The following is a 27,370-nucleotide window of genomic DNA, read 5'->3' as shown; positions in this document are numbered from 1 at the left end:
TTCGCGCCTTCCGGCACGGCAGCTTACAAAGGCCAAACTTAGTGGGCGGAAGAGCAACGAGCGCCGCTCCAGCCATCCATTGCTGGGGACGCTGGCTGCTGGCGGTCCCCAGTGGACCTCAAAGCTGATGCAGAATGGAGCGAGACGACGGCGGAGGCGGCGGCCTCTTTTTCCGCGGTCTCCAGAACCGCTCTCATGAGAAGACGAAGCTGCGAACGAGAAAGTCCACCTTGTATCTCAGCCCGCAGAAGAGCACCGGGCGCTGTGGGGGTGAGTGAGGGGGTGTGGACGCCGAGCTGGGTGGTGATGGCGGGAAATCGGCGACCCTGAACGAGGGCTCCATCTACTGGGAGGCCGGGAGTTGGGGGGGCGTGATGCGCCAAGAAATTGCGTTGCGCTGGAGATGGGATTCTAGATCCCCGTCTCTTGCAGGGCACTGTATTCTGCATTGTTTTGTGCCAGCTTTCCGCAGCCATGTGAAGTGAATAAGCATGATGTGGCCATCCCAAGTCAGCGAGGGAGTGGCCACCCTGACCCAGTGTTCCCAAAGTTTCGTATCGACGGAGGGCTGATTCCTGGAGTGGAACCAGGTCTGACCCCCCGCCACATTGCTTTTTCCTGCTGGCCCCTCCGCCTTTTCTTTGGTCTCGACCCCAGCAAGTGGGATTCTGATCTGTCGGAGTGGGTTTGTAGATAGGTTCCTCATTCATTCATTATATACTGCGTGCCTTGTATGTGCCGAAGGCTGTTATTTAAGGGCCAGTTCTGAGTACAGTTTTTTCTGCCTAAGGCCACAAAGAGGAGAAAAGGAGAGAACAAGGTTTTCGGACAGCAGATACAGTCCAGTAGGGAGGTTTGTTTCTGAAAGATTAAAGTTCACAAGGGGCACTACGTGGTGTTGAATGCACCAGTGAGAACATTTAAAATGTATTCCTGCATTCTTTGACCTAAATCACAGCAGGATCCTCTATGACTCACCTAGTGTAATGGAAATAAAAACAAAAATAAACCAGTGGGCCCTAATTAAACTTAAAAGCTTTTGCACTACTAAGAAAACTATAAGCAAGGTGAAAAGACAACACTCAGAATGGGAGAAGATAACAAATTAAACTGACAAAGAATCTTCAAAATATATAAGTAGCCCATGCAGCTCAATACCAGAAAAACAAACAACCCAATCAAAAAGTGGACAGAAGACATGAACATACATTTCTCCAAAGACGACATACAGATGGCTAAGAAACACATGAAAAGATGCAGAACATTGCTCATTAGAGAAATGCAAATCAAAACCACAATGAGGTATCATCTCACACCAGTCAGAATGGCCATCATCAAAAAGTTTACAAACAATAAATGCTGGAGAGGGTGTGAAGAAAAGGGAACTTTCTTACACTGTTGGTGGGAATGCAAACTGATACCACCAATGGAGAACAGTATGGAGACTCCTTAAAAAACTAGGGATAAAACTACCATACAACCCAGAAATCTCACTACTGGGCATATACTCTGAGGAAACCAGAATTGAAAAATACACGTTGTCTTGAATTGAAAAAGTACCCCAATGTTCATTGCTGCACTATTTACAATAGCTATTACATGGAAGCAACCTAGTTGTCCATTGGAAAATAGTACACATACACAATGGAATATTACTCAGCTCTAAAAAGGAATGCATTTGAGTCAGTTCTAATGAGGTGTATGAGCCTAGACCCTGTCAGAGTGAAGTATGAAAGACAAATGTCATATATTAGTTCATGTGTATGTTGACAACTGAACGATGGAATCTAGAAAGATGGTGCCAGTGTGCAGGGAAGCATAGGCACAGACATAAAGAACAGACATTTTGGACCCAGAGAAGGAGAGGGTGGGATGATTTGCGCGAGTAGCATTGAAACATGTATGTTACCTATGTAAAATAATAGCCAATGGAGTCTGAGTATGACATGGGGCACTCAAAGGCAGCGCTCTGTGACAACCTGGAGGGATGGGGTGGGGGTGGGGAGTTAGGGAGGGAGGGAGGGGACACATGTTATACCTGTGGCCAGTTCATGTTGATGCATGGCAAAACCATCACAATATTTTAATTACCCTCCAATTTTAAAAAAGGAAATGTTCCTGAAGAGTAAGGAATGAAAGTGCAGGAACCCAGAATGATAGTAAAAGACTCACAGTGGATCAGAGGCAGGCTGCAAACTCAAGTTGCCAGGAGACAGAAGAGGCAAGGCTAAATACAAGTAAGAAGTCAAAGGACCCTATATTTCAGTACCAGCCAGTTGTTTGCCAGTTGAGCTCTATGTTGCCAGATCTTAAGGAGTTTTGATATGCTACAATACAGATGTTAACATAAAATCTGATTTTTAAGTGTTGGCAACTAAATTCACATTTAAAAAATCTGTAGTGTGTAAGATGTCCATTTGTGGTTAAGAGGACTGGAGTCAACATACAGACCTGGTTTTCAATCCTGTTTTACAACCTTTCTAACTTGGGAGAAGGCAGTTTAACTTCTGAGCCTCAGTTTTCTCCTATAAAATAGGGCTAATGCTACCTTCCCCCTAGCAATGAGGACTAAATGACATAGTGCATGTAAAGGAATGAATTCAGTGCCTAGCATACAAAAGCATCAATAAGGACTATTTAAAGTGTACAAAGGACCATTTTATATGCCAGCATATGCACATATACAAAATGTTGCTTCCGAAGTTAGTAATTTGTTAGCTGGTTTCTTTCATTATATACACATGTATTAGCTTAAGGCCTTAGTTAACCCAATCTCTTTTTCAAAATGTATCTTAATATTTGATTTGTTAAATGAAAGGAGTGGTAATCCCCCATTGATAAGGCTATGGCGCTTTGCCTAACCTCCCACACAGGTCTGCTTTTGAGTAGTGTGGAGGGGCTGGAATTCACTACTGCACTTTAACAGAGCCTGAGCAAGGGGCCCATCAGAGCAGATTTTTGTTCTCCAAGTGGAAGTTGCCTGACTCTTGTGCTACAATTACCTGTTTGTTCATTTTTTTCAGATCTTGGTGAAAACATTTATCTGGTCTTGTTTATCATAGCATTACGAATATGTAACTGCTTTTTAGTCCAGACAAGTTTTGTTCCAGATGAATACTGGCAGTCTCTTGAAGTTGCACATCGTATGGTTTTCAAATATCCTTTGTAGTTTTCTATTCCTGGACTAGAAATGTGTATTCATCTCAGAAACTGTGTCAGCTCTGACATGTTTTCAATCAATTTTCCATATCTTCTCCGAGTAATTTTAACCTATAAAAGTGTGCCATTATTTTAGGCTAATATTTCTTCTGTACTTTCTTTGGTGTTAATGTACTAAGCCTTTGGTATATATTCCCACAGTGCTCAGTAATGTGGAGGATATAGATGAAGTAAAAAACATTCCTGCTTTGAAGAAATTGTTTAGTTAGCCAACTACATTTTTATTTCCAATACCCTGTATAAAATACTATGTTTTTATTTAAGCTTCTTTGCTGAAAAATGTTTTATATGTAGAAATGAAAAGAGGTTCTGTTTCAATGCTACTTAACATTAGTCCTTAATATTACTAATTATGGTTATTTGACCTGGGAATGGACAGAAAGATTGAGGGGTTATACTTACCCCTTAATCTTTGCAAGCATTTACAAGATTCTGCATCTTTTGGGGAAAGACAGTGTTCATTTGCTGGTAAGTTTAAATAAAAGTAATCAAAATAGTCATTAACAGATTTCATCCTTTTTTTAAGGTTAATGTATATTAATATTAAATGTTAATGATTATTATTTATGCAAGTTTGTTTTTAAAATACTGTTGCTGAACTCTGTATCTGGGAAGCCCAGGGTTCAAAGACACACGGTGATGTGTAAGCGTTCAATATGTGCTAAAAACGTTAAGCATTAGTGTTCTGCTGTGAGAAATTCTATTAAGATATACAGATGTTCAGAATGACTATATATTATTTGTACTTTAAAAGTAAATTTCCTTCATAAAAGAATCACTTAAGAAAGTGATATATCTTATTTTTTTAACTTGTAAACATAAAGCCATGTTATGTGAGCCTATGAAAACTAAATACATATAAACCTACTCAGGATTTAGTGCTGAAATTAAAAATTAGGCAAATTAACTTGACAAAAATATATTGATATGTACAGTCATTGTGGTGTGTAGTAATTAACCATCAAGAGTGAGCAGGGTTGTAATTCCAAGATAATGAATTTCTGGGGTCAGTGGCCAAGAAAAGATACAAAAGAAGAACTAACGTTGCAGAAGTTTTTCTAACCTCATTATCAACATCCTTTAAGCTATCATCAAGTTGGACTCAACAGTTTGGCCCTTTCCCATTTTCTGTTCGGGAAGTGGCCCAGAATTCTAAAGGCAGCCCAAATCCTGAAAGGTTTTTTGAAGCCTGGAAAGACACCGAGGTTGTGGAGTTTGGTTTAGTTCTCTTTTTTTTAAAGGCTGTATTGTACCCTCCCCTTTACAATGATACCTAATTACCCATTAGTGAAAAACAAAGACCATATTGGTGAAATTGATGCTTCATTTGAGAATATCACAGGGAAGGAAAATTGAGAGCAGTAGGAGTTGTTTCTCCCATTAACACATGTAGAAGTTAGGAACTGTGAATTGTTTTTTCATCTCTCACGACTACCCACTAGCTTCTAGATATGCAGGATATTCATATTTGCCTAGGCAAATGTATATACTATCCCAGAAAATAGGTTAGATTATGAATGAAGGAGTCTTCAAGATAGAACTTGAACAGAGAACCATTATGATTCTGTCAGTCATCATACTCTCATCTTGATTATTTTAAAATAGATTATATAATTTTGAAACCAGAAGGTTGTCAGAGAAGTGATGAAGAAAACAGACCAAAGTCACTGCATATTAAAAGCTAAAAGTAGATCCTATGTCTACTTATTCACAGTCCAGTGCTCTTTCCAGATAACTTCTCTCTAAACTTCATAAGGTATGTGGACAGAATTAAGGATGGCTTAGAGCTCTGCTGTTCAATACAGAAGCCACCACTCACATGTGGCTACTCAAGACTGGAAATGCTAGAAATGTGGCTAGTCCAAATTGAGACGTGCTCTTAGTGTAAAATCCATACCAAATGTCAAAGAACTAGAGCAAAAGAAGAATATAAAATATTTCTGTAATTTTTACATTGATTAAATGTTGAAATATTTTAGATATAATGAGTTAAATAAAAGTATTGAGGTTCATTTTACCTGTTTTGACATTTTTCACTTTTTGACTACTATAAGATTTAAAATTCAGTATATGGCTCACATTGTATTTATACTGGAGAGCACTGGCTTGGAATATTGTGAGAAGAGGAATAAGAAGGGAGACCTGTTGCGGTGGGAGCAGTGTACCATAGTGGGGGTTTTGAACAGTCAGAAGATGGCACACAGACATCCAGCTCCTGGAGCTTCAGGAAAGGAAGGGTCAGGATCTTAAAGAACAGGAATATAGAATGGTAAGCTACCAACAAAGGCCTAATCTTCAGGGTTCACTCCTGTCACATTCCATCTTCTCTTTACTCCATCACACTAGTTTTTATTCTCCAGCAGCCATGTGTAACACTTTAATTCTTGTCAAGGCCTTATTATAACCTGGAAAATTATGATAAAGTCTGGAGAGACTGCTAACAACCAGAAATTTACAACTCCATTTATTTTCGTGTTCAGCTAAAATCTATCTACTTTTAAATTCAAGATTTTTACATAACACTTCAAAAAGTCCTATTTATCCAGGATAAACATCTCCAGTCTTAAAACCTCATAATCATCTTGTAATTTATTAATGTCTAATCTTAAAATGTGGGTCTTGAAACTGAACACAATAGTGAAAGCTAGGGCAAGTAGCTCAGAATATAGTGGCTCATTAAGTTCATAAATAACTATACTTATCTCAGTGCACAAGAATTCTTTTAGTGTTTTAGTGGCTACCTCAACACTCAGCTCATATCAAGTTTGTAGCGAAATTAACTTTTCACATGAAGTATTTGCAGACCTGGGAAGTGAGGAGGAGGCTGATAGATTCTTTTGCAGGGCAAACAGAAGGTGAGTACAGAGGTGCCTTTTACTGTATATTACGGGCACAGTTTAAGTGGAATTATGAAGTACAATGTACCGTTATGATTTAAACATATACTTACAGAGTACTGATAAAGGACATAAAGCTAAAGTGTTAGAAATCACTGACAATTGAAAGTAAAGCAGCTCTAATTATAACGTAAAATTAGTGAAGTTTGATGCAATAAAATACAGATTTCCATGTAAATTTTTAGAAACACATCTTCTGAACAAACTAAAATTAAGTTGTGATCTACCAGCAAGTGTTTAGTTTGTTAATGATAACTGTGACACATTTTAAAACTCAAAGATATTAACGTATGATATAGAATCATTAACTGTAATTGTTATAATACATTTACTTTCTTTTTATTCTTCTTTAATATCTGAAAACCATATTTCTATAATAATAGACTACAAAAAAAGAAGCAACTCACATTACTGATATTGCAGGATAGCAAAGCAATGTAGTTTAGTAGCTAAGAGCTTTGGAATCAGGCAGACGGGTTTGAACCCTGACCTCCACACTAACTAGCTCTGCAGTTTTGCGGATATCACTTAACCTCTCTGTCCCTGTTTTCTCATTTATAATCCTGTCTCATAGGATTGATAGAAGGACTGAATGAGCTGATATACATGAAGTACTTAGTATGATACTTAGCCCACAGTATTGTAAATGTTTCATTTAAAATTACCTACTGTTTTGCTAATGAAAACAACTAAATGTGCTTCTAAACTACAGCCTTCACACAATGAAATGGGCTGCTGGCTACTTAAAATTAATAGTATTGTAATACATATATTATAGAGAGAACGGGAAAAATAAAGCTATCTTTTGGTATTTCCATGAAAATTAATGCAGTTTTTTTTGTAGAAAAACAGGTATTTTTGCAGAAGAACAGAACAATGCATCTTTTTTTAAAACTAAGAATGGCTTTCAATCAATGTTGGATAAGCTTGTTGATTTCTTATGGTTTTAAAGTGTGAACTAACCAGATGTTTTTAATATCTTTTTTTTTAACTAATGAAGATTTGGATTCCTAGACTTGCCCAAGCACTTCTGTCTGCTATAGCAGACTTGAGGCTTTACTCATTAATGAAGCAACTAGAAAATCAGCAAGTAGCACGATGGGTGGTAAGTTTAAAACACGTTAGAAAATCTATTTCCTTCATTTCTGTGAGCGTGAAGCACGTGAACAGGGCAGTCAACATGACTGATTTTCCCAAGGCAGTTTCAGAAGATAACTTGTACAACTTTACAAAGGCACTTCCATAATTCAGAACAGTAAGATGCAAGTGGACATGCTGTCTCCTTCTGAATGAGCCCTACGTGGCAGAAACCATTGGTGCCCTGCAACCCTAGAGAGGCCGAAGCCTAGGACACAGCCTTGGGAAGCACCATGACTCGGCTCAGTCCTTGTCTCACTTGCCATAATATTCAGTAGGAACAGTTCTAAACTATTGCCTACCACATGGACTACCTCAGCTGTTTACAATCCTTTCACTATTCCTCCAACTACCTGCAACTCAGGCCTAAGAATTCTCTTCTCACTGATGCACTCTTTCACTTTTGGCTAGAATAATGGAAAAAGTACAGAAGATTGTCTTTTGTTATTTGACTTACTTCACAGTGAGGAGATTCTCAATCTCCCATTCAAATCCTGAATGATTTTCCCAGTTAAACTATCCTAAAAAGAGTTATCAATTAAGTAAGCTTATATAAGCCAACTTAGAAATATTACCTTTTTTATATTTCTGTTGGCAAATATATTTCAAATTCCAGATAACCAATTTACCAACACATTTCTGAAATACAATTTAGTGTTAATTTATTAACATTATTATTAATATGACATTTCTGCAGATAGTGTTGTTGATTTGCATTAAAGACAGATTACTTTAGCAATCGAGTCCTTCAAGGATTAAGTCGGTCTCTTTAATTTGTGCTTATATACACTGCCCAAGGCTGAACCTAAAACATCAGAGACATAATACCTTTAAAATCCTTCCTCCAAAGTGGCAGTACTATGATCGTCTAGTTCAGGAAGAGCCTTTAACTTCACAAGAAGTTAATTGGGAACATGTTTTAAAGTCTGTATTGGAAGAGATAGGAAGCTGGTATGACATGTTTTAACATCCTTGAAGCAACTAAGAAGTTTCTTTTAAAGGCATTTGTTTTTCAGACTTAATGATGCTTCTGTTTGCATGTTCTACCTAAAAGTAGTTTATTAATTTAGTCAATTTCCAAATTAGAATTTAATGCTTTTTCCTGATAAGTCACTTTATGTGTGTGTGTGGTCTTCAATTTCCCATCAGGAAACAGGACATTCCAAACCAGGTCAATAAAAATATCAAGAAAATGTCAGTAATATACTACAATTTGAGTAATACCGATTATTAAATTCTAGCTATGAATTTCAGTCTTTAAACTCTGCCGTCAAGGAATCTGCATTTTTTTATATCTTTTATTAGTGTGAAGTGAGATTTAAATCAAATGAAATGTACCTGAAAGAATAAACTTAACTTTAACAAATATAGATCTGATTATCATAGACATGTGTTTGATATAACTTCTTAAAAACGTTTGGGCATGCCCATTTTTAACATTAGACTTGCTTGCTATTTTCCTTAGAAGATAATACTAAGCTTTTCCATTTCCTACTCCATATATATTTGCTTATAATTGTTCTTAGTTTTTTTGCCAGTTATGCTCTTGGTTCACGTGGTATTGCTGTACCAGAACTCTTACAAACACCATGGAAACTGTTCTCACTATAATTGCACTTTTCTACTATCCTTTGGAAGGTTCAAAGTCTATGAACAGGTGAGTTACAGTACTGTTAAAATTATGTACAAAACTCTAAAGCATGGTTTTGAAAAATCTTAAATTATTAATATATTGCAATATCCAGTGGACTCCCCCAGTATTCATGAAGGCTATCAGAACCACAAATTCAGAGTTGATTACAGCAGGAAAGAGAGTTTAATAAAAGGACTGTTTACAAAGGTATAAACAATGTTTAGAAAAGCTAGGAAGGGGATACCATAGTATCTGACAGAGAAAGCGATGGCACCCCACTCCAGTACTCTTGCCTGGAAAATCCCATGGATGGAGGAGCCTGGTAGGCTGCAGTCCATGGGGTCGCTAAGAGTTGGACACGACTGAGCGCCTTCACTTTCACCTTTCACTTTCATGCACTGGAGAAGGCAATGGCAACCCACTCCAGTGTTCTTGCCTGGAGAATCCCAGGGATGGGGGAGCCTGGTGGGCTGCCATCTAGGGGTCACACAGAGTCGGACACGACTGAAGTGACTTAGCATAGCATAGCATAGTACCTGAGGGCTAGTCACACAGAAGTTTCTGTTATCCTTTGGCCTCAGGGAGTAAGGAGAGGAAACTGTTACTGAAATCCCTAGAACTCTTTTAGAGAGGACCCCAACAATAGAGGGGTACAGCCAGCCTTTATCCAAGCAAGGTAAGAGCAGGGTGAATAACATACACTGACTCTTCTGCCCTCCAGTCAAAGAGAAGCCAAAGAGCAAGGCAGCCCACTGATACAGTCCAATAGGTCACCCTCCCTACACCCTGGGCAGGTGAAGAACAGAGTAGATCGTGAATGGCAAATAGAAAATACATGGACATGGTTTGGGTTTATATAAATTGGTATAAAATACTAAGAAAAAGGAACATCAGAATAGGGTTTCACTGTATTCTGGGCAGGTTGTCTGGAGGAGCTAATGTGTGGGAGAAGAGAGGAATGAGGCTATCATGGCATTTTGCCCTTCTCCAGAATTCAGATTTTATAAGTAGCAGGGTACCAGTAGCTTTGAGAAGCATGACACAATTAAACCTGATTTAGAATTCTCTCCTAGTAGCAATACTGAGGATATATTAAAAGGGAGAAAGCTAGAAAATCTGGGAATCTAGTTAAGAAGCTAGTATCCATTCTTCCTTATATACAAGGTTGTTGAGGATCAAACCAAATAACATCATTTCTGCATTAAGACTCTTGACTGCTAGAATAGGCATTCACTTTCGTTACCTATAGATGAGGATGTATAAACATTGATTTCTATCAAATGAGAATAGAGCCACTTTCAAGAATTAAATGAGAATCTGTAGACAGTGTGTCCTATTACACAGTAAGTGTTGAGTAAGTATTGACTGTGACAATGATATTAAGAAATATTTCTGCAAAATTAGAAATAATGACTATGAAAAGATTCCAAGCAGGAGACACAACTATGAGAAGATTTTAGGCAAGTGAGAAGACTTGATGTAAAATCATGGCAATGAGAAGGAAAGTGGATGTATGGGATGAAAAGTTGGGATTTAAGGTGACTCCAAATTTTTAGACAGAAAATGAGTGATACTGTTAAATACTAGACACTAAACAGGTTTGTGAGAAAGTTAAGGGGTTTATTTCATATACTTTGATTTTAAATTCCAGTAAGAATTATGTAGAAATATTCAGAAAGGAGTAAGAAATCCAAGTTGGAAAATTTGGAGTGAGGTTAGGTAGGACTAGATACATTTGGGCATCCTCTAGGTAGTTTCACTATGGCAGAATTTGCAATTAGGCTGACTACAAGTTCAGACCAAGCCAGCGGTGTTTTATTTCACCTGCTCAGTGTTTTTGTTCTTTACCTTAACTACTTGGCAAATTTTTTAAATTGGGAGATCTTACCTAAAATCTTGATTTCTAGTTTCTCTTGAAAAAATGTAAGGCCTGGCAACATTCTGGGCCAAGCTTCCTTCATGACACTATTGGAGGTTCCATGCAAATTTTTATTACTTACCTGGTCTCCATAAGAATTTGAACTTGAAATCCCTATTACATCTTCACCAACATTGGACATTTCTTTATAGTTACTTATTAGTCAATAGGTATATCATAGTACCATAAAGTTCTTTTGCCACTGTCTGTCGCCTTGATGATTAAATTATTAGGTGCTCTCCTTCAACTATTTATTGAAAGAGGTCCTAATAGTAAAAACCCACATTTCTATCCATGATCATATAGGTTTTTACAGTAAGCTTTTTTAAAATCAGGTGTGTATCTATATATGTATACACAGATATATGTATCTTTCAGATGGGCAAAACTACAAGCCTACTTTCTGAACAAAACCACATGTGCCCAGAAGCCCAACATTGCCTAAATAATCCCAATGGTTCTTTAAAAGAGTTTTTTTTTTTTTCTCCCTTAGAAAATGTGTGACTGTCTTTTATTTTGGTAGGAGACACTTCCACCAGAAAAGGATTTGACAGAGTTTTATGGTTAAAAGTTAATATATCTCTCAGTAAATAAAACTAACATTAAGATTAGAATAACTTCTTACTTGGAAATACTAGAATATTAAGTAAAGCTGGAAAAGACCTTACATACTACCTCTTTTTTATGAACAAGAAAAATTAAGAACCATAAAGTTCAGGTAAGTTCCCCATGTTCAGATAGCTATTTATACCAAAAAGAAAATGCTCTAATTAAAAAAATAAATATATATAATACCACAGAGTAAATAGATAACCTCTGAACTCACTTCCAAGTTGTCTTAATAATACCTTTTCCTTACGTATAGTGTGAAGTACTCATCCCTGGTGGCACTTGCCTTCATAATCCGTCCCACAGCTGTTATTCCATGGATACCTTTGCTGTTCAGACATTTCTGGCAAGAACAGAGAAAGCTTGATCTTATTCTGCATCAGTTTTTACCTGTAGGGTAAGTATGGCTACAATCCATCATATTAATTTTAATAAATTAAAGATTATGAACAAGATTTTACATCTTTTTAGTCAGGTATATCTTCTAATATCACTGAGAATTATCAGACCAAGGAAACATAGTATTTCCAATTTTATATTTTTAGTTGTGATTCTGAGTATTTTAATTTGCTTAAATGATCCTGGGAGTTTTTCTAAATTAGAACTTTCCTATGCTTTATTTCTTAAATATTTTTCAAATATATTTTAAGGATATTTGATTCCTTCACGTTTGTATCGGGTTTTATGATAACCATACAATATATATTCACATATTACCTGATTTCACAATTCTTGGATCTAGGCAATGTAGGTGTGTTTTTACTTTGTGATACAGAAAATGGAGGGCTTGATGAAATTAAACTAGCCAGTGTCACTGGGTTGCTATGATGAAAATGGGATTGAAGCCCAGGTTCTCTAACTATATTTTGAGCTCCTAGGATCAGAATTATACCAGGTACCTAGTGGAATATACAAAATAATTATTCATTGAAGGAATGAATGCACTTTGACACTTAAAAGAGTGATCTTTTTAATATATTAGTATTCACTCTGTACAGGCTATTTCTGGTAGCTATTAAAAAAGGACAAAATCACATGGTGGCTAAGTTGCCACTATTGTCATTTCTCAGATTTATTAACTGTTTTGATTGTAAAGCATTCATTCAGCAAATATTTAATCCTGATATGTGCTAGGTGCTGTTCCAGATGCTAGAGATACAGCAATTTAACAAAACAAAGTCCATTCCTTCATGAATTATACATTCCAGTTCGGGGAGACAGCTAAAAACTATGATTAATTTATGTGTGAAAAACTTGAGAAGTGACAATGCATGCTGTAGGGAAAAATCATGAGAACCTTCAGCTGAAACTACAGACCCAGTCAATATCCTAAAAAGTTATGAGATCTTGAGTCAGAGATACCCAGCTAAGCTCTGCCTGGATTCTTAACCCACAGAAGCTGTGAGATAATAAATGCTCATAGTTTTAGGTTGCCAAAACATTTGGTGGTAATTCATTATGCAGCAATAGGTAATACAGAATTTATTACTTTTAAAAAGTTTAAATACAGCTTTTTTCAATGAAATATCTTTCAAAACGTGTAAATCCATATTCAGCTGGAGAAACTTTTGAAGCATTTTTAAAGTGGCTTTTGATGCTATATGCCACTAAGTCATATGCCATTGCTGGATTTTCAGTAGGTTCAAAGTGTTAGTCACCATTCTGTTTTGTTTTTCAGATTTGTCACTTTGAGTTTGTCTCTGATAATTGATCGTATTTTTTTTGGTCAAGTAAGTAAAATTAACCTTTTTTTTTTTTAAGTTACTTTAATATAGTCACTTTATTACACTAAAAACTCAGCCTTACTTTTTAATCCATGAGTATTTACAAACATAGGCAAACCATTTTTTTAATGATATGGGATATATTAGGGAAAAGCTAGTAGCATATGCCTTTGGTTCACTTTGCTGTACTTTCCATATAACAGAATTGTGTATTAATTGAAGTTCTAAGAAATCCATTTAAAGTACTATTGTCAGGTTTGTAACAATAAAGGTTAACTTTTAAATGATTTTAGTTAACTTCAATTATTCAGAATTCATTTTAACCAGAATATTCTTTAAGCATCTGGTTTAATCTTATTGGTAATAGATTTAGTATCGGTTCAGTTCAGTTCAGTCGCTCAGTCGTGTCCGACTCTTTACAACCCCATGAATTGCAGCACGCCAGGCCTCCCTGTCCATCACCAACTTTCGGAGTTCACCCAAACTCATGTCCATCGAGTCAGTGATGCCATCCAGCCATCTCATCCTCTGTTGTCCCCTTTTCCTCCTGCCCCCAACCCCTCCCAGCATCAGAGTCTTTTCCAGTGAGTCAACTCTTTGCATCAGGTGGCCAAAGAATTGGAGTTTCAGCTTTAGCATCATTCCTTCTAAAGAACACCCAGGACTGATCTCCTTTAGAACGGACTGGTTCGATCTCCTTGCGGTCCAAGGGACTCTCAAGAGTCTTCTCCAACACCATAGTTCAAAAGCATCAATATAGGTTTAATCTAATAATAATGGTAATAAGTTTAATTGGTAACAGCCTCTGGTTGATTTTTAGTTCCCTGTTTTTAAGTCACTTATAGGTCTGGAATCAGATGCTATTGTCTAAAGCCTAGTGTATTAAGATGTAAGATCTTGGACCAGTTATTCTTGCCAGTTTCCTTATCTGGAAATAATTGTGGTACTTGTCTCTTAAGGTTGGAGGATTAAATGAGATAACACATGTAAAATACTTACAACACTGCATGGCAAAAGTGAGCACTTAATGTTAGCTGCTATTGTTATTACCTACTTTATGCTGTTATGCTGTAATTCAAAGTGCAGTGTTTTCATTGCTTTATCTTAATAGGTAATGTGTGATGCCATAAGATGGTACTACAGTAAAATTTTTAATATGGGTACCAAACATATAAAAATTATTTTCATTAATTCTTTATGTCTACATGCTACACTGTCAAAATGGGCATAAACAATTATACTCTCTTGAATCTCAAAAACCTAGTGTTTTGCAAAGAACACATTAATACTTTTAAAAAGTTAATAAATGATTTCACTGTTATTATAAATGATAATGAAAAGAGAACCATACAAAAATCAATCGGACGCAGCAGAAGCAGTTCTTAGAAGTTCATAGTGATACAGGCTTTCCTCAAAAAACAAAGAAATTTTAAAATGAACAACCTAAACTTACCACGTAAAAAGAGTTAGAAAAAGAAAAACAAAACCAGAAGTCAGCAGAAAGAAGGAAATAATAAAGATCAGAGAGAAAATTAAGAGATGAAAAAAATCAGTAAAACCAAGAGCTGGTTCTCTGAAAGGGTAATAAACAAGATTGACAAACCTCTGGCCAGGCTCATCAAGAAGAAAAGACAGAGGACCCAATAAATTAAGAAATGAAAAAGGAAATGTTAACAACTGATACTATATAAATACAAAGCAACATAATACTATGAACAACTATATGCCAACAAATCTGACAATCTAGAAGAAATGGACAAGTTTCTAGAAACATTCAGTCCACCAAAACTGAATCAAGAAGAAATTGATTCACTTCTTCTTGAATTGTGCTCTTTCAATCACTAGAGGAGAAATAGAATCTGTAAACAGACTCACTACAAACAGAAGTCCAGGACCAGATGGCTTCACAGGCAAATTCTACCAAACATGTGAAGAGCTTATACTGATCAGGATCACTCCCAAAGACATTCTAAGAAGCAAAACTAGACAAAGATATCACCAAAAGAGAAAATTACAGGCCAATACTTTTGATGAATATTGATGCAAAAATTCTCAACAAAATATTAGCAAACCAAATCCAAAGACACACAGAAAAGATTGTATACCACGACCAAGTGGGATTCATCCCAGGTTCACAAGGATGGGTCAACATAGGCAAATCAATGTGATACGACACATAAGCAGAAGACAGAAGCCACATGATCTCACTAGATGCAGAAAAAGCATTGCCATAACTCAACATTCATGATAAAAAAACTCTTGCCAAAGTGGGTATAGAAGGAATATATCTCAACATAATAAAAGCTATTTAAGACAAACCCATGGGCTTCCCAAGTGGCTCAATGGTGAAGAATATGATTGCCAATGCAGGAGACACAAGAGACGTGGGTTCAATACCTGGGTCAGGAAGATCCCCTTGGAGGAAGAAATGGCAACTCACTCCAGTATTCTTGCCTGGGGAAAATCCCATGGGTCGAGGAGCGTGGCAGGCTACAGTCCATGGGGTTGCAGAGTCAGACATGACTTGAGTGACTGAGCACACATGCATGACAAACCCATAGCCAATTTAATACCCAATGGTGAAAAGATGAAAGCCTTCCCACTAAAATCTAGAAGAAGATAAGGATGCCTACTCTCACCTCTTCTACTCAACACAGTACTGGAAGTCCTAGCCATAGCAGTCAGATAATAAAAGAAATAAAAGGTATCCAAATTGGAAAGGAAGAGGCAAAACTGTCATTATAGCAGGTAACATGATACCATCTATAGAAAACCCTGAAGACTCCACACATAAACTACTAAACTTATAAATGAACTCAGCAAGGTAGCAGGATACAAAATTATCATACATAAATCCTTTGCATTTATTTACACTAACAATGAAATATCAGAAAGGGAATGTAAAAAAAATAATACCTTTCAAAATCACACCACTCAAAATACTTAGGAACAAACCTGACCAGGGAGGTGAAAGGCTTATATACTGAGAACTATAAAACATTAACAAACGAAACTTAAGATGATTCAAAGAAATAGAAAAGATATCCCATGCACTTGCATTGAAAGAATTTATATTGTTAAAATGGCCGTATTACCCAGAGAATCTACAGATTTAATGTGACTGCTCCTATCAAATTACTCATGACATTTTTCACAGAACTAGAACAATCCTAAAATTTATATGGAACTGTAAGAGACTCTGAATTGCTAAAGCAATCCTTCAGAAAAAGAACAAAGTAGGAGGCATAACCCTCCCAGACTTCAGACAATACTACAAAGTTACAGTAACAAATCGGCATGGTACTGGCACAAAAATGGATATATGGATCAATGGAAGTGAATAGAGAGCCCAGAAATAAACCCACACACCTACAGTCAATTAATCTTTGAAAAAGGAGGTAATAATATACAATGGAAAAAAAGACAGTCTCTTCAGCAACTGGTAATAGGAAAGTTGGACAGTTACCTATAAATTGATGAAGTTAGAATACCCTGTCTCACCATACACAAAAATAAACTCAAAATGGCTGCTTAAACATAAGACATGACACCATAAAACTCCCTAAAAGAGATCATAAGCAAAATATTCTCTGATATAAATGATGCCAATGTTTTCTTAGGTCAGTCTCCCAAGGCAACAGAAATAAAAACAAATTATAAACAAATGGGGATGGGGAACACATGTACACCCATGGCTGATTCATGTCAATGTATGGCAAAAACCACTACAATATTGTAAAGTAATTAGACTCCAATTAAAATAAATTTTTTAAAAAAGAAAAATACCCAAAAAGAAACCATAAAAAAGAAACAAAAAGACAACTTGAACAGGAGAAAATATTTGCAAATGATACAACCAACAAGGGACTTAATTTCCAGAATATGCCAACAGTTCATATAACTCAACAACAGAAAAACAAACAACCCAATCGAAAAGTGGGCAGAAAACCTAAACAGACATTTCTCCAAAGAAGAAATACAATGGCCAATAGGTACATGAAAAGATGTTCATCGTCACTATTAGAAAAATGCAAATCAAAATTATAGTGAGATACCAGTTCACACTGGTCAGAATGGCCATCATTAAAAACTACAATTAACAAATGCATGAGAGAATGTGGAGAAAAGGGAACCCTCTTACACCTTTGGTGGGAATGTAAGCTTATGGTACAGCCACTATGGAAAACAGTATGAAGGTTCCTCAGAAAATGAAAAACAGAATTACCATGTGATCCAGCAATCCCACTCCTGGGGCTTTTTCCACATATCGAGACAAAACTTAAATCTAAAAAGATACTGGCACCATTATGTTCATAGCAGCATTATTCACAATAGACAAAACATGGAAACAATGTAAATATCCATTGACAGATAAATGGATAAACATACAACAGAATACTACTCAGCCATAAAAAAGACTGAAATAATGCCATGTGCAGCAACATGGATGCAACAAGAGATGATCATACTAAATGAAGTCAGTCAGATAAAGACAAATACCATTATCATTTATATGTGGAATCTATAAAATAGGACACAGATGAACCTATCTGTGAAACAAAAACAGACTCAGGAACATAAGAGAACAGGCTTGTGGTTGCCAAGGGGAAGAGGGTGGAGGGAGGGTTGGATTGGAAGTTTACGATTAGATGCAAATTATTATATGGACAATGGATAAACAAGATTCTATTATATAGCACAGGGAACTGTATTCAGTATACTATTATAAACCATAACAGTATAAAAAAGAATTATTACATATTCAAAATTATCAATGTAAACTACCTAGTATTCAGACTTCATTCTGATTTAATTTCATGATTATGCCAAATTCCCTAAGGCCAAAAACCCATACTTGGCATTAACACATTTCTATTTCTTTTTCCTTCAACTATCCCAGTGGACTCTGGTTCAATACAATTTTTTGAAATTCAATGTGCTACAGGATTTGGGATCATTTTATGGTTCTCATCCATGGCACTGGTACTTCAGTCAAGGATTTCCAGCTGTCCTGGGTACTCACTTACCCTTCTTTATTCATGGCTGCTTTCTGGCCCCAAAGAGGTACAGGATATTTTTGGTGACTGTGCTATGGACACTGCTAGTTTATAGGTAAGATTTTATTTGTTCAAATAGTTCATTTTTTAAATGTTACCAAGAAATTAAATTCTTTGAAAGGTAAACTATTTATCTTTTGCAGGTTCATTAATTCTTATGATTTGTTAGTGGGGATCATTTAGCAGATTGAAAATGCAGTGATTATGCTGGTTCTCAGGGCTTCCCTGGTGACTCAGTGGTAAAGAATCCGCCTGTAACACAAGAGACGTGGGTTCAATCCCTGGGTCGGGAAGATCCCTTGGAGAAAGAAATGGCAACCCACTCCAGTGTTCTTGCCTAGGAAATCCTATGGACAGAGGAGCCTGGTGGGCTGCAATTCATAGGGTTGGAAAGAGTCGGACACGACTTAGCGTTTAAATATCAAACAAATGCTGATGCTCAGACCATCTGAATACTTTTAATACATTCTCCAGATCTTCCCAACCCAGGGATCAAACCCAAGTCTCCTGCATTGCAGGCAGATTCTTTACAGTCTGAGCCACCAGGGAAGCCCTTCTGATACATATAGTTTGCTTAATAATATTATATTCAATTTTAAGAGGTTGAAAATTGTATTTGCTTTTAAAAAACAGAAACCACAATTTTAAGTACTGTAATTCTAAATGAAAATGTACATTTCTATTTGAAATTTGAGTAATATTACTTGCGTTGGTAACAGAAATCCCTTTTTTTAGAATGCAGTTGTACTTTAGAATTTCACTTTGACATCAACTGTTGGCATTACTTTTAACACATCATCACCACCATATAACTGAAAAATAGACTGATTCCTGAAGCATGAAATTCAGTCTCATAATTACAAAAACAGATCATGTTAATTATATTCATTTTAAATACATTAATTTCTTAAAGTATCATTTAATATGAGAAAATAATATCTTCTTTGAATATCTTCTTTTTATTATAGCATGTTGAGCCACAAAGAATTCAGGTTTATCTATCCAGTTTTACCATTTTGTATGGTGTTCTGTGGTAAGTATTTTTGTAAAATAGAGAAAAAAAACAATAATAAACCAAGGACAATCAATGCTTATTAAACTCTAAAATATTATTTTCTACTAGGCTAAGTAAGGATTGCTCCTTAATTACAAATTGATTATATTACTGCAGCTTTCCCTTTCTGTAGCCAAAATATCCATTTTCTTCCCTAAATGCCCTTTTTCCTGTGTCCTGTAAAGTGAGATAAAAATATAAGGATCCAGCATCTATAGCACCTTTTGATGGTGGTCCTTCTGGCTGTTAGAAATCTTTCACTAAAAAGTAATACGTCTATTTCAGAATAGCTAATTTAAATTTATGGTTAAACTACAAGTTTTACATTCCACAAATGGAAAATTAATGTTGAAACTAGTTTTTAATGCTTTATATACATTTATCCTTTCAAGACTCAGTCCCAACGCATATGCAGTTTTTAACGTGATTCACACCTCTGGTTTCATTTGCCACCTTTCTCCGTATCTCCACTAGGTCTTTGCAGTAAGTTTTTTACATGTGACTTCTAAAAGTTTTATATTACTAAGCTCTGGAAAATATGAATTTTTATGTTGGTTTGGAAAATTTATGAATTGAAACTTTATTAACTTAAAGTTTAATTCAGAATGATTTGTTGGCTTGCTTCAAATATTAATCACTAAAAAAAGAAAAATCACTGGACTATGGAAGGAAGAAATGATAATCAAACTGGACCTGGAGGCTCATAAAAATGAGGGCATTAATGGTATCAAACTTTTTACTTAAAAAACAAACAGAAAACCCTCCAAATTCATTAAGTAGCCTTCTTTGGTCAAGTATAAATATCATCTCCCATATCTCAGCTGTATGTACTCTCTTTAGACACAAACACACATATCTATATATTTGAAATATCTAAAGTACTAAAATGAAAGTGTCATATAATATCTTTATATAGTCATACTTCATCTACAGATGCAGACACAAAAATATAAAAGTCTAAGAGCTACTTGGCAAGTCTTTAGAATAGTGGGATCATTTAAGAGAACAATTCTGTTCATAAAATACTATTCAGATTTAGTTTTTTTCTTTTTAACAACCACTTGAGTTAGTTACAATTGTTTACTTTTCACCCAGGTGAACACTGCCAGATGCTACCAGAGGACAAATATTTCTGTGCACATTTTGGTTTCGTTAATTTAGGAACTTGGTTACATTTCATTTTTATAATCTGTTTTTTCCACCATTCTATTTCTCTGCTCTGTGTCTTTAATAGAGTGTTTTAAAGACTGAGTTGTCTAAATCCTCATTCCCATTCCAAGAGAGTGAATCTTTAAGTGGGAGGGTCTTGGTAACCTGTTTCCAGTCCCAAACACTGAGATAAAATGTTCATGTGGGTTGTAGAGACACCTTTCTAATGAAAAGAATCTGCTTTTCTTCCATCTTGTGTCCATTCAGATCCTTCAAGGACAGAGACCTAGAAAAACCCCTGATCTTCTCACAGGATGTGAGCTTTTCCCTCAGACACGTGTACCTAAGGTTCCTGAGTGAGCCAAAAATTCTGATTCCTTGGAGACTTGTACTTTCACTAAGAATTAGAACTGTTAGGCCGAGTTCCAACAACAAGACTAGTTAAGTAGTGAGTTCACCTAGACCAAAGTCTGGATGTTCAAGAATGATTTCAGACAACAGTCTCCTTGGAGTTCCAGATGTTTTAAATGGCACAGTTTTCTGGCCCAATTTTCTTTTCTAGCCACTTGAAATCTTGAGTTATATTGTACCTCAAATCTGTTTTTACTCTATTCTTATGTGACCCATATTAACCTGATTTTATATATACATGACAATTCTATTGGCGATTGCAGTGTAACAAGTCACCTCAACACTCAGTGGCTTACAATTATTTACAAATTGACAGCTCAGGTGGGTAGTTCTCCACTGAGCTCACTTATGCAAATATAATCAGCTGCGGAGGAGGTAGGCAGCTCTGCTGAACTAGGCTGGGCTGTCGCACACTTGGGATTCAGCTGGCTATTGGTCAGGGTACCTCACCTCTGTTGGGGGCTCTCATTCTCCAGCAGGCTATCTGGTGCTGAACAAGCTGGGTGTAGGCAGGGATCCAAGGGAGGCCCAAGCATGGAACCGGCACACTGCCACTTCTACCACATTCTTTTAGTCAAACCAAGTCACAAAGCCAAGCTAAATTAAGAGGACAAACTTCAGGCTAGTGTGGGGACAAGACACAGGAAGAGAAATAACTACAGCTGTTTTTTTCAATCTACAGTAACTTGTCTTGCCTAATTTGAACTTTCCCCAATCCCACCCAAAACACCTTAATTCTAGATCAGAATGTTGGCTTTGATCCTTAGTGAACTGTATAACCTTGTACCTCAGTTTCCTTACCTGGAGAAGAAAGGTGTCACTAGTCTAATAATGCTGAAATTCTTAGAGTGAACTTGTCATTTGAGCTGTTTCCAGTTCTGGGCTGGGTTTTTGCTTAATCTGTTTTTACTACAGTGGCCATTGCAGACCTGCTTGTCTCTGATTAGGCCACTTTGTTTTTCCATATTCTAATCTTTTTAGCCAAACCACACTTGTGCTGTTTCAAAAGTCAGATAACCAGTGTTACAGAACTGGTTCCCGTACCCTCCCTCCAATGACCATGCTCAGAGGCATCACTTACACCCTCTTAATTTTCAGCATCTCCAGATTGCCCAACACAACAGTGAAAGAAACAAACAAACATAAATCTACTTCCAGAAACAGATCCATGCCACCACTCACAAACTGACCACTGAAAATCTCCCAGGAGCCTACTGGTATATTTTTCTAAGAATAATACATAGTTACATTTCCTCCAGAATTACTGAGACTTGTATGTACACAATCTGTCACTAGTGCTTGGGAGATAAAAGAGATAAGTAAATGGAATAAAAGCAAGTTCTATATATTTATCAACGATGTACCAGGACTGGCGCTGTACACACATTTCCCCCTAATATTTGAAAAAGGTACTGTTGTGGATGGGGAAACTAATGCCAAAGCTAGAATTCAAATCTGGATTCCCTATAGGTCAATTCCTTTTTCTAGAAAAAGGTCAAGACCTGGATGATACTGGACAATGACAGTGAATAGTCAAGAGAAATTACAAACATGACCCAATGCTTATTACATGTTTTTCCATGACAGCATTTCAGCTTGTAGTACACTTCCATTAAAGATTATATTTGCAATTAATATTCACTTAGCTATAAGAAAAAAAATTACCAGTGTTACCATTCAATGTGTCTATCTTTATATAGGATACTCGCTAAACAACTTGAAAACATGGAAGAAACCAGCTCTAAGTTTTCTGTTTTTATCAAATATGCTCCTTGCCCTCTATACTGGTTTAGTTCATCAACGAGGTACTCTTGATGTCATGACTAATATTCAAGAACTCTCTTACAACAGTACAAATGTATCTTCAGCTTCAGTACTTATGATGATGCCTTGTCATTCTACCCCTTATTACAGGTAATAAAAGTTGTTCACTAAATGCTATGACTATAAAAACTACTTTAAAACTCCTTTCAGATTCCTGAATTTAAATTAATTGGTCAAATGATTATAAGGCATTTGAAACTCCTGTTTATGTCAATGAAAATCATATACCACTTTTAAATATACTTTAATATTCAAAACAACTTACATTTAAATACTCTGATCAAATAAACTTATACAGCATTTTATACTACCTTTAAAAGGTACTCTTCGTAAAAAAAAAAAAAAAAAATTCAGGTATCATTGATCTTAATACAAACCTTTGTGATACATCTTATATTTACATAATTTGTAAATGATCTCAGAACACAGGATTCAAGTCCAGATTTACTGATGGGGACTGCTGTCCTGGTCTTAAACCAGTGTTTTTACTTTCTTTAGGTATCAGCTGTCTTGCCTGTAAAAGTTAGGGAATTCAATTAGATGATATTCTAATGCTTGGATTAAGTGTGTCTGGGAAATAACAGTGAACGTGCCTTAATTATGCAGGGCATTTAAAAATACATCATGGACACTAAGCTTGTATTTCAGGGAGCTATATACATCAATTGCCTAATAAGGATAAAAGGACAAAAAAAACAGCTTTCCTTTAGAAAATTCTTTACCTGTCTAGAGTTAATCTGAAGTTAATTTTCCATGTGCACATTCAGTCAGTATCAAAGTTGGTATCATTTTACAGTAATTGAACACTTTTGGAATACTCTGCTTAACTCAATCATTAATGCCAATCATTAATAGGCTTTTTTGGAAAATTGGGATTGTCCAGCAAAAGCCAGTTAGATGGATGCAAGACCTCAAACAGCCCTTTAACTTGCAGATAGGATCTAGTCTATATAAAAAAGACTAGAGCTGAGAGAGGGATGTTCACTCTCCCCATATTCTCAGTAGTGGTAACTCCACAGAGAACAGGAATCCTAGAGGTACCATGATGCTCTCCCATACATGGTTGTAGTGACTGGTATCTTAGGCTTTGCATAGTTCACCTAGTTCTCATCTTAGTTTTTCCAACAATGCACAATGGAGCATGCGCACACACACACACACACACACACAAAAGTATGATACCTACCTCTGAAATATAAGGCTGGCAGCCTTTTCTCAATTGTTTCTGCTTTCCCCTTGAAGCAAGACCTTCATCTTCAAAATTGTAAAAGTCATGAAGTATTAAGATCCTGTGTAAATTTACTTTGTACACATTTCATAGATAAAAATAAACCTCTATCAAATATTTATATTAATTTTTCTGAGGCAAAGTTGTAAACATGGCTTTTTGCATGTCCCAAGTAACTGCTTAATCCACCTTTTCTGCTGCTGCTGCTGCTGCTAAGTCACTTCAGTCGTGTCCGACTCTGTGCGACCCCATAGACTACATATACTCTAATCTTCCAGTGCCACAGTAAAACTGTTACTTATTTGGATTTTGATCCGTGAACCTATGTTGTTCTTTTTACTAAATCATACTTATATAAATATTTAAGAACAACAAAAGAAATAGGAAAAACTTGTCGCTTAAGAATTCAGAGCAGAAAGAGGAAAAGAAAAAAGAATTCTTTATCCTTTCGGGTTCATGACGAGTTTTCTGCTTTGCCAGATATTACTCTCTTATTAACAAGTAACATACCTGGTCCCAAAGCCCCTGTGCCTGGAACACCTACTAATGTTCGAGAGTATTGAGTCCCACAAGCTGCGGACTGACTTCCCACCTTCACATGGAGTTTCACTCTTTACTTTGGACTTGAGGTTATGCTACCTACACTGTATAAGAATCTTTGTCTCCATTTTTTGAGAAAACTGCATTAAAGATGTGCCTCTTCACCTTAAGTGAAACCCAGTTTAGATTCAGATTTCACATTTTGTTATGTAAACATGATGTATCTTAAGTGTAATTTGAAAACTGTCACAATTTTTTTTAACTTCTTGTAACTATAATGGTAACTTTCTTTTTATAGCCATGTCCACTACCCGCTTCCAATGAGATTTCTCCAGTGTCCCCCAGACCTGACTGGAAAAACTGATTATCTAGTTGAAGCAGATATGTTTTATCTAAATCCCTTAAAGTGGTTGTATATGGAGTTTCAAAATGATTCACAACTGCCTACTCACTTGATCATCTTCAGCGTCTTGGAGGAGGTAAGGGAATATGAAAAAAGGTATAATTTGGTATTTTATTTTATCTCAGGTTTAGCAAACACTCAGATAAATTTACAATATCACTTTTTTTAATGGTCCCTTACAACACATATTTTATTAACTGGTCTTTTCCCTGGTCAAAATCAGCCCTAGTTCTATAGAACTACCAAGGAATATGTGTTACTTACCATGAGTTATTTTATTATGAAATTGCATTGTTTTATTAAGAAAAAAGTTGCAGAAGAACAAATAGGTCATTCTTAAATTCATGAACAGTACTCAACAAAAGGTGGCTTTTATTTGCTTAAAAACATTTATTTCCTTCTAGGAAATAAGTCCTTTCCTAATTTCAAACAACTATGAGAGAACTGCCGTTTTCTTCCACACTCACTTTCCGGAGAGTCGAACTGGAAGTCACATATACGTCTATGAACGGAAGTTAAAAGGGAAACTCAACCAAAGATGAAATTCTGAACTATGTTTAGATCTTAGAGAAATAGAGATTGATGAGCAGAAATATTCAGATGTTGCTGAAAGATGCTACTAAATACTGGGTAAAACTCATGGAACTAGCCAAAACCACTATGAACTGCTTTACCAAACAGCACTACTGAGGAAATGTATGGGAAAAAAATCACAATATAAAATCATATATTAATGCAATGCCAGATTTTAAATAAAGACCTTTAGTTTTCCTCATGGTGTAGTTTTATTGTTTCTTCCACAGTATTCAGATGTGCAAGAAATTTCACAAGAGAACAAGTCAGCAAGTTCATAAGAAGGCAGCAAATTCTTCACAAATCAACGGGCTCTTGAACCCACAAAAAGACAAGAAGCAAGTGTAAGGTTATAAAATGTTAAAGATGAAATTCCATCACAATGTACTTTTTCAAGCTCTACTGGAAATTTAACACAAATATCAGTGTTAATTACACTTTGTCATGTATGATTTGAGCTTGCTTTAAGCTCATATACTGAAAGGAAGTCTCATTTCATGCACAAAATGTGTTGCATGCTTGGCTTCCTTAATAAAACTACAGTTGAATATTTTCAGTGCCAAAAAAAAAAAAAAATTCAGCAAAACTAAACTACAGGAAAATGCAAGTTAGTAAGCTTTTGCTTGATACTTCTGAGTAATAATATAAAATCATCAAACTATACTTAGAAATGATAAAAAGACATTGTTATCTTGATAATTTCATCTTAGTTTCAACACCAAACAGTAAAGAAAGCATCCAAGTTTCTGTTACAGTTTTCTAATTTAACTTAGTTGTGAAGGTCAATATTTAGGATCAAAAGGTAACTGCCCCAATTCTATTTCAAGGTTTGCCATGTGTCTTCCATTAGTGCGACCATATTTATGCCATTTACCTTCCCTTTTATAAGGTTGTGGCTGAGGGTGCTTCTGCTCTTGTTTTCGATGCCTGGAGCTTTCAATATTTACCATACGTTGCTTTTTATCTGGTCGACTGAAAGCAGTAAACACATTTTTCATCCAGGTTAGAGTTAAATTTATTTAAACAAGAAACAATTTTAATGTTTTTTCTCCATTAATCTATTATCTGAACACTGAAAAAGGATAGTAAATGAATCTGAAGTATATAATCCTAGTATAACCATATAAAAAAGATTTCAGTGAGTTTATACTTTTATCCTACAGAAAGAAAAAATGGACAAACATAACTGTGCTGGCAAACAGGGGAAACACTCAAAAGATAAATAGAAATGTGACAATAAAATAATGAGATGTGTTTCCATTATTTTTTCTCCTTTCCTATTAAAATTAATTCCCCCTCCCCAAGTGGCTTCCTCCCTCAGCAGGGATACATACACAGTTCCAACAGAGTTCCTCCCTCCCTCCCTCTTTTCTGCATGCGCATGCATGCTCTAACGCATGCTCTAACAGCTAAGGCTTATAAACAATATCTACATGTAGTTCTTGATCTCCATAATCACACCTTTGTCACTACTTCAACAAAACACTCCATGGCCGTCCAATTCCCAACCAAGACATCCATTCTTTTTTGGGGGGGCGGGGGGGCAGCATGTAACATTATTCCTTTTACTTGAGATGATTTTCGATTTTCACAGTGCCACTCTCTGCCCATCATTCATTCTCAGCCTTCTTTCTCTACAATCCCTTAGATGTTGGTGTTCTTCAGGAGTCTGATAAACACCTCCAGCCTAGACTATCTACATATACAGAGTCTGGACTAGAGACAGAGTCACATAACTAATAGCCAACAAATTCTCCCTACTTATGTCAATAAATACCAACCACAATTCTCATTTTCAATTCCCCTCACCCAAGCCCTGGTATTCCTTAGTGTAGCTAATGTCCATATATAACTAGACAGTTATATATATAATATACATATATATACACACACACCTATAACTATAGACATATATATGTAACTATATAACTAGTGACCCAACCCAGAAATCTCAAAAGGCATTGTTACTTTCTACTTCTATTTCACAAGAAATA

General features: G+C 36.1%; 2 protein-coding genes across 9 annotated transcripts in view; one reads left to right on the top strand and one right to left on the bottom strand.

Moving 5' to 3' along the window:
• The first annotated feature begins 134 nt into the window (after positions 1-134).
• On the top strand, positions 135-25,578 carry PIGB (phosphatidylinositol glycan anchor biosynthesis class B). Of its 2 annotated transcripts, XM_070797510.1 has the most exons (13): positions 154-270; positions 2,110-2,237; positions 3,024-3,156; positions 3,570-3,687; positions 7,117-7,221; positions 8,780-8,910; positions 11,670-11,810; positions 13,092-13,143; positions 18,038-18,249; positions 19,163-19,227; positions 22,509-22,722; positions 24,699-24,879; positions 25,208-25,578. In XM_070797510.1, exons 3-13 carry the CDS (start codon positions 3,146-3,148, stop codon positions 25,343-25,345), a joined length of 1,368 nt encoding a protein of 455 aa, XP_070653611.1. In that variant the 5' UTR covers positions 154-270; positions 2,110-2,237; positions 3,024-3,145; the 3' UTR covers positions 25,346-25,578. The 2 variants fall into 2 exon arrangements, with proteins under 2 accessions (XP_070653610.1, XP_070653611.1); XM_070797509.1 differs by lacking the exon at positions 2,110-2,237 and having other exon boundaries at positions 135-270.
• CCPG1 (cell cycle progression 1) overlaps positions 25,151-27,370 on the bottom strand; it is a 42,468-nt gene continuing 40,248 nt past the window's right edge. For 6 of the 7 annotated variants that reach the window (XM_070797503.1, XM_070797507.1, XM_070797502.1 and 3 more), the window contains one exon: positions 25,151-26,348. In XM_070797503.1, coding sequence (XP_070653604.1) covers positions 26,159-26,348 — 190 coding nt within the window. In that variant the 3' untranslated portion in view covers positions 25,151-26,158. The remainder of the gene's footprint in view (positions 26,349-27,370) is intronic. The other variant, XM_070797505.1, reaches the window with a different exon arrangement.

The sequence above is a fragment of the Bos indicus genome, chromosome 10 (assembly GCF_029378745.1).
Source record: "Bos indicus isolate NIAB-ARS_2022 breed Sahiwal x Tharparkar chromosome 10, NIAB-ARS_B.indTharparkar_mat_pri_1.0, whole genome shotgun sequence".
NCBI classification, from domain to species: Eukaryota; Metazoa; Chordata; class Mammalia; order Artiodactyla; family Bovidae; genus Bos; species Bos indicus.
This window is presented reverse-complemented; position numbering and strand designations above follow the sequence as displayed.